At 46.0% G+C, this 8,005-nt stretch overlaps 1 protein-coding gene across 2 annotated transcripts in view; it reads left to right on the top strand.

Annotated features, from left to right (window-relative positions):
• Positions 1–7,683, top strand: part of NOXO1 (NADPH oxidase organizer 1) — a 36,205-nt gene extending 28,522 nt beyond the window's left edge. Inside the window, exons 1-8 of one of the 2 annotated variants that reach the window (XM_019512729.1) lie at positions 742–898; positions 1,347–1,427; positions 1,542–1,617; positions 2,085–2,265; positions 3,285–3,478; positions 4,033–4,146; positions 5,392–5,509; positions 6,347–7,683. In XM_019512729.1, the coding sequence (XP_019368274.1) occupies positions 833–898; positions 1,347–1,427; positions 1,542–1,617; positions 2,085–2,265; positions 3,285–3,478; positions 4,033–4,146; positions 5,392–5,509; positions 6,347–6,977 (1,461 nt within the window). In that variant the 5' untranslated portion in view covers positions 742–832 and the 3' untranslated portion in view covers positions 6,978–7,683. Of the gene's footprint in view, positions 1–741; positions 899–1,343; positions 1,428–1,541; positions 1,618–2,084; positions 2,266–3,284; positions 3,479–4,032; positions 4,147–5,391; positions 5,510–6,346 lie in introns of those variants that run through there. The other variant, XM_019512731.1, reaches the window with a different exon arrangement.
• Positions 7,684–8,005: the final 322 nt, after the last annotated feature.

Raw genomic sequence — 8,005 nt, 5'->3', positions numbered from 1 at the left:
TGTGGGCATATATACATTACACAGTGCTGACTTCTTTCTCAGCTTCTTCACTAGCACAATGTCCACAATCCACTGTGAATCTTGCTGTAGCCTAGTGGCACTCAACCCACAATACCATGTCGCCCAGCCTATAGAGCATCCCCAGGGTCTGGGAATTTGGCGGTGGGGAGCAGTGGTATTATTAATTGCCACTCCCCTGCTGCCAAATTTCTGGACCTGTGGAGAGCCTCATGACTGGAGAGTGCTAGATCACACAGGCACATGGGCTCACTCCATGGCTGGATGCAGTGCATGGAGTTGGGCTGGCACACTGGATCCCACCTGTGGACTGTGGGATCTGGCCCACCGACTGACTCTATGGCACTCGTGTGGCTTGCGGGTTCTGGTAGGTTGGGCAGCACTGCTATAACCCAATGAGTTCTTTCTTCTGCATGTTGCCCCAGGACATAAAATTGATCCTGCCCTAAGGGGATTCTCAGAAGGAGGCAGGAAGCACAAAGCAAGCCCTTCTTCATCCGCATGTTTGACTATGCCCTCTGGCACCTACAGTTATTTGCATTGGCCTCTCAAAAGCAGGGAAGCAGCCTGGCATGTGCTCAGCTGAGAGGCATGTAGACATTTGCCTCATTCTGGTATTTCTGGGCCCCGATGTGAATTTGTGGGTGGAGCAAGGAAACAAAATCCTCTCTATAGCTTGAATCTAACTGGTTGGGTAAGTCTCTGCACTCCCTCCTGCTCCTGTCTATTTAGGTTGCAGGAGGCAGCTGCTGACAGTAGTTTGTGCTGAGCCTCAACAAGTGTAGAGAGAGGGCAGCATCAGCCTCAGGGAAAGATGAACACAACCTGGTACCCTGTTGATGTGAAAGCTGTTGGCTTGATGAAGGACAGAAAGCAGAAGGTACTTTGATCTGAGTCTCCTTCTACTAAATATATTTACAAACTAGGAACCTTAGGGACCTTTTGAATTACTATGACAGGACCAGGTTAATTCCCCAGGGCAATGTTGGGATCAGTCATTATGTAAGATGGTGCTCTTAATTATATTTTTTATGTGTTTGGTTTTTTTTGGTGAACCATATCTTAGTAAAACAGCTGTTTCTTGGATTGTCTTGCTATTCCACTTGTACCCGTAAATTCCACCCAAAAACTACAGCAGTTGCTTACATAGACTAGCAAAGTATTTCATTCGTGTTTTGCTGTTTTGAGTCATGTGGAGGCTGGAAACCATTGACTGGCCAGCTCTATGTAGAACCCTACCAAGTTTCTGTGCACCCCAGTTTGGAAGCCTTTAATTTTTACAGTCATGATTAACGCACACTGTATTCCCCTTTTTGTTCCTTTTCCAGACCTACATGATGTCTGTGCTCTGGCCAGATCGAAACAACGTTCTTATCTACCGGACTTTTGAAGAGTTTAAGAAATTCCACGTAAGTTGACAACCACCTGGAGATAATTTTTGTGTTTTTATCTTTGTTTTTTTCCTGCTTTTACTGGGATTCGGGAGCATCATCACTTATTTTCTCACCCTTTTCTTTTCTCAGAAAGAACTGAAAAGAAAGTTCCCCATAGAAGCTGGTTTACTAAAGAAATCGGACCGAACCATTCCCAAGTTTAAAGGTGAGAGGGTTTAAATAATTTCAGTTGATGGACAGACTTGAGGGAGTGCAAAAAACAGAACAAAACTGCAAACATGATCACAGCAGTCGGAGCAGATTATAGATGAGGGAAGATAAGAGTTCAGTCAAGTCAGTTAGTAAATAAAACATCTTTTTAAATGTATTAGTTAATGAAGCTTCCAGTCCATATGGATCTGAGTCCTCCTGCAACATTTTGACGTGTACAGAGGCCAAGCTAACATTTAGCACAGAATAGTACAGATCCCAAAGTGCAAGCCCATTTCAAATGGTAAGAAGAATTACTGTTGTGTTTATAGCCACTGATCTTGATCCTTTATGTGTAGCATCCTACTGGAATGGAAATTAAGAGGCAGTGCTGCCATTAGTTGGCAGAAGGTACTGCGTACAAGACAGCAGCATGTTAGGTTCCCCTTTGCTGATGGTGATTTTGCTTCTGTTGTTTCAAAGATGCCCCTCGGATGCAGAGAAAGAGTGGGAAGCTGAGGAGGTCTCTGGAAAGGCTGAAACTTCTGGAGTTTTACTCCCAGGAGCTGATGAAGCTGGATACAAAAATCTCCCAGAGTGAATATGTGACCCAGTTTTTCAAGGCACAAACCCGAGACCTAGATCCCTTATTTCCAGAAAACAGGTACCAAGTATCATCATTTGTATTATAGTAACTATATTTCCCCTACTCTGTAATGTTTGTGCTTTAAAAACAAGGAGAAGAAGGAAAATAATTTCAGTTAAAAATGGGTGGACGGCAGAGTTGTTTTTTTCCTGGAAATCACTTTAATTTCTTGAATTAATTAGAAATGTTCAAGGTGTGAAAATGAAAGTCAGCTTTCTGTAAGCTGCATCCCAGCTCCCTTTTTCCAAATCTCTCACTTGCGTTTTCAGGACATAGAACTTCAGGTTTTCCTACTTTTACCACTTTCATTGGTATGTTTGGGCAGCAGAGGAGGAATTAAAAATCAGCCAGGATTTTACATAGGAATATGTGCTCTTTTTATCCCAGCCTGAGAGTTTTTGCATAAGCAGCTGCTCTGAAAATCTAAGGAATCCCCTTATTTAGGAGCAATAGGTTTCAGCTTGCTAGAAGCAAAATCATGATGGATATATGCAAAATGAAACAGTTTTTACTTGAGACCAAAGCAAGCTCAGCAGCTCTGAGACCTGCTGGGATTTGATGTGTGGCTTATTACAGAATACATGGAGCACGATAACTGCACATTTGCATATGGATAAAAGATTGTATACTACCCAATAACCTGTGTGTCACTTCTGACATGGAATTCAGAAAGGATATTATAAACTATGTGAAGTGGCAATGCAAGTATTTGGCTAAGAATGCAGGCTAGTGAAAAGAACAGATATCAGAGCTGGGAACTTCTGAGGTTTATTTCTGAGTATGTAATTGCCTTTCTGGATGATTTGACCTCTGTCTTACAACAATCTGTGCCCCGTATCTAGTCTGTTTCATGGCTATAAGATCTAACTTGAAATGGGCACTACAATTTGGAAAATATTTCTGAGAGCTTTGGGATCCTATGCACTTGGTCTTCTTCACAGGGGTGCTTTTCCCCAAAAGGACAAGCTTGAAATAAATCATAAAGCCAGCCTCCTCCATGGCTTTGTAACAGACAAGTATTGCACTTCTCTTTTCAGCATTATAATCATGCCATCAGAATTTGGGGATGAGAAGAAAAAACAGCTTACAAAACCAAGTCCCTCTATTACGTACCCCATGGCTTCCCAGACCTACAGATGCATCGAAACCTATGAAACTAAAGACACAAAGAACAGACCTTTCAAAGTTGCTAAGGGGGAGATCGTTGAAGTCTTAATCAAGGACATGATAGGTATGTTTCATTTAGACTGTTCATTATCTGCTTCAGAGGGGAAAAGTTTTAGCCTTTTCACTCCTTTGCAAATGTGTTTGTAGCATGATGAATATATTTGTTTATTCATGTACTCCAGAATATAACTTATATCATGAAGGATTACAACTATTTTATTAGGAAGAAAAGAGGAAGGAAAGTAGGGTTTTTCAGTTGAGTGAGGAGTTTGAGGGCCAGCACTCCTGGGTCTTATTCCAAGCTTGGGAGTGATGATGGTCTAACAGGAGAGGGACAAGGAGTAGAAGCTCTAGGGTTCTGTGTTCAGCTGTGCCACAGATTCATTGTGTAACATTGGGCAATTCACTTAATCACTTATATGGCATGTATTTTCTATATAAAGCATAATGGAAAGTGTCAGGCAGCATTTACTCAGAGGTTCCTGCCATCTCCCTTCTGGCACTTTCACACCTCTTTTGAGAGTTGTGAAGCTTAAATAACAGATCTCTGAAAATCACCCTTTGAGCAGTGTTCCAGGGTCTCACTAAAAGCATGTATTTGTATGCTCCTGCTTGCAGGGTGGTGGCTGGTAGAGAATGAGGACAAGCAAATAGCCTGGTTTCCAGCTCCATACCTGGACGAGAAAGCATTTGGAGAGAAAGCTCCAAATTTCAGGGAGTCAGATGAAGAGGGTAAGCCCACTTCTTCCTTGCTGTGGCCCAGGCCTTTCAATCCTTGTTGTCAGCTCAGGGGTGCATTCTGTTAGTGTTATCCTTCTCTGCTAAAATGAGTCTGGCGAGTTGCAGAACAAAGGGCAAACACCTGTCCGAGAGGAAGTGTGGGTTGGTGGTTATCGTTCACAGCTTGGGCTATGGAGAACTGAGTTCTGTTCCAAGTTCTGCTGCTGTGAACAGGTCACTTAAACAGATTCAGACATGGAAGTATTATCTCCAAATTGACTGTAAGTGTTTGCTGTTAACTAGAATGTCCCCAGGAGGACTGTTTTTTCCCCATTAGTTTCCTTCATGCTGTTAATGGCACTTTGTAGATAGGCAGGATCCCTGCTGGCCCTGTCAGCCCATCAGTTATTTTTCCCTGCCAGGCAGTTGGAAGTGGCCCTCAAAGACAGGAGCAGACCTTGGAACTACAGGCCTGTCTTTGTTAGGGGGCTCGGGAGATGCAGTAAACAGCAGCAGAAGGGAGTTTTCTGCTGACTTTGCTCTCCTCCCTTCTTGAACTGCAGAAGCAAAGTCAGCAGGAGCCCATTTTTTTGCCAGCAGAGAAGAAGGTTTGTGGACATGGCTATGCCAGTGTAGGTGGGGTGGGGGCTGAGTTCTTTACATCCCTAGCCAACAAAGCTGTGCTTGCAAAACTGTAGCCTAAACCAAGCCTATACTTTTCTCCTTTAAAGCCTATGAGGTCTTCAGTCATTGTGGACTCTTTCAACCTTTGTGTCACCTGTATGATAGTTGTAGGGTGCACCCTAAGCCTTGCCAGGTGAGTTAAGTCCTCCCATTGCTGGGCAGCCTAGACCAGTGGGTTAGTCTGGGGTTGCAATTCAGTGACCCCATACACTGGCTTGGCCTCACATGCCAGAGAAATCTGGTGCATGGGACATTGTCATCCAACCTGCAGGGCTCCCCAGGGGTATGGAAGTTGGTGGGGAATTGGTGGCAGTATTGATCACCACAGCTTCCAGAGCCACTTCCAGAGCTGCAGCAGTTAATGTTGCTCTCCTGCCACCATATTTCTGGACCTGTGGGGGAGTCCAGCGTGCTAGATGGCATAGCCCGGCAGTTTGGAATTGGCCCATGGGCTGGATATTGAGCACCACTAGCTTAGACCATTGTTCTAGCCTCTCTTGTTCCCATACTCTACCCCATCTCCTTATCTTCTTTGTCTGCAAAGTGGAAATGATTCCTCCCTCCTTCCCACAGGGTCCACGTATTATACTGTGCGGGCATACAAGTCTCAGGAAGCAGATGAGCTCTCAGTGAATGCTGGGGTCATTGTGGAGGTGCTGGAGAAATCAGACAATGGCTGGTGGCTTATCTGGTAAGGAGGTCCTCTTTTTCCCACCACCCCAAACCTTCTCAGTCTGTGTGGTGTGAGAGTGCCAGTTGACAGCAGGTACTGCTCATCTACTCTGGGTCCCAGGAAATGGACAGTGGGGAGCTGTCATCCTGTTGCAGTACCCCAGACTGAGTAGATAACAGTCTCAACTGCAGAAGGACCTTCCCCTTCCCCCATGTTCTATGTACAGTTATGGGCTCAAATTCCTCATCAGGTTCCAGGATCTGGACCCTGGTCTGAGAAACTGCCCATGCAGCACCCCTGGTGCAGTACTGACTTGGAGAGAAAGCACCACCGACTGGGTGAATTTCCAGAGTGAAATTCCCCATTCCCTCACAGCAGCTGAATGAGGAGACTACCTGTAGGCTGGGGGTTGCAGCCCTAGACCCTCTCCATTTTATACATGGGGAGGCTTGGCTAGAAAATGTATATGGGCATGGATCCATTGACACCAAGGGCCTCTCTGCACTTGCCTGCTCTAGCCGTTCAGCAGCTTGTGGGGTCCCTCTCCCATGTTTGATTTGGGGAGACTGTTCCATGCCACCCATAGTTCCAGTTAGCATCACTTTGGGTCTGTCTTGGCCTCAATGTCACCAGCTCCCAGGTCCCTTCACACCTTCCCTCAGCATTACATAGCAACATCAAGTTCTGTCCCCAAGTACCACATCTGGCATTTGAAGCTGGCACTTAGTAGCCACTGGCAGCATTTCCTACAGATGTGAGTGCTTCCAGGGGCATTGATCCCCTCCCAGGTGAGGTCCAAGCTGACAAAAAGCTGCCTTTACCCCTCATTGTTGTTTCCGCACCCCTCTCCCTCAGGTACAACGGGAACACTGGCTACATCCCATGCATGCTCCTCCAGCCCTATAAGAACCCTCACAGCAAGTTCCAAATGATTGTGAATGCTGGCCTCAACGCCTCCACACCCAACCTGTACTTGCCTGCCAGCCCATCCTCAGGGAGCTGTCTCCTGCAGGCCAACCCACAGTGGGGGGGCCTGCCCCAGAGCTGCATGGGGGGTGAGAGGGCTGACAAAGGCAGGGGTTCCTTGAGTAGAAATAGATCAAAATCCTTGCCTGGGCTGGACACTGCAGCCAGTTCCAGCACGCTTCTGGAGCCAGACAGCTCTTCTGTCAGCTCTGGGAGCGGGAGCGAACAGGAGGTCAGCCAGAAGCCTGGCTCCCCAAGCTCTTCATCTGGTGTCAGGCAAGGCAGCAGTGATCCTCGCCTCACCTGCAGGGACAATAACAGTTCAGACTTGGAGGAGGCATCTTCAGGCAGCTCCACACATTCCCCTTGCTGCCCAGACCCTGCTGCCAGCATTCCCAACGTGCCCATGCGGCCCACCACCCACGAGATCCTCCAGAAATGCAGCACCGTGACACGAAGAGCCATGCAGCGGTCTGCCCACAGACCCAGTCTGCTGGCCACACCTCACATCCACCCCTGAGGGGGAAGGGGGCAATGCAAGCCTCAGACGAAATCTTCTTGTCGTTCTGCGCCTATGGGAAGTAGGTCGAGGGTCTGAAATTTCCCAACTAGCCATTGCTCAGCTATCAATTCTGTACTGCAGCTGAAATAAGTGAGAAATGGTTGGTGCTCAGGCCTGTCACGTGCTGAGAGACGAAGGAGTTGGCATTTAATTTCTTTCTGGAAGATAACTCTTCCATGGCTACTCAGCTGGCTGGCCTGCATTGTTGCACTAATCTTGCCTTTCACTCAGGAGGAAGGGGCTGCTGGAATGTGGTCTAGGTCCGTCGTTCTGACCTGCAGTGCCTCTGACACTGAGATTCACACTGTGTTGGTGCACTTGGATTGGATCCTTCATGCCCAACCCTTCCATGATCAGAAATAGTGTCTGTAGGCAGGGACATGCAATTGCCTGATGTCATTTCTGCTTCCCTGAGTCGGGTAGCTAACTCTTGGAATCAGGTTTCTGTTTTCTGGTAGGAATTCTCACATGAATGAGCTGAGTATTAACTGTCACTGAAGAGTCTCTAATAGTGGCTTGCTTTGCTCTCTGCACTGCAGTTCCTGCCCACAAATGCATGTCCTAAAATATTCTTGAGAAAAATCCATCTCTGACTCAAGCAAAGACTTTTTTTTGCAGATAGCTACTCACCTGTCATTGGAATTAGTTTTTCATACATCTTTTTTTTTATTTTTGATGCTTAAACATGCTTGTGATCACCATGAATTATGTTTTGTCCATCTTACAAGGAGTTGATATTGTTCTAAATTATATATGCCACATATATATATTTATGTCTGGATTAAGCACAAGTGAAAGAAAATATATTTAACAAAAAATCTGAGCCAGTGACCAGTTTTTTATTTCAAAGGGTTATTAGCTTGGGGGTTCAAATCTTGCAGCAACCCCAGGCTGTTATGTTTCTAGAGTGATGGTGGCATATCTTTGGTTGTGTTAATAGAGCTAGGCAATAACTACCATTGGAGGATCCAGCCTTTGTATTGTAC

Source organism: Gavialis gangeticus, unplaced genomic scaffold (assembly GCF_001723915.1).
Source record: "Gavialis gangeticus isolate Ggan-Ray unplaced genomic scaffold, GavGan_comp1, whole genome shotgun sequence".
Taxonomy (NCBI): domain Eukaryota; kingdom Metazoa; phylum Chordata; order Crocodylia; family Gavialidae; genus Gavialis; species Gavialis gangeticus.
This window is presented reverse-complemented; position numbering and strand designations above follow the sequence as displayed.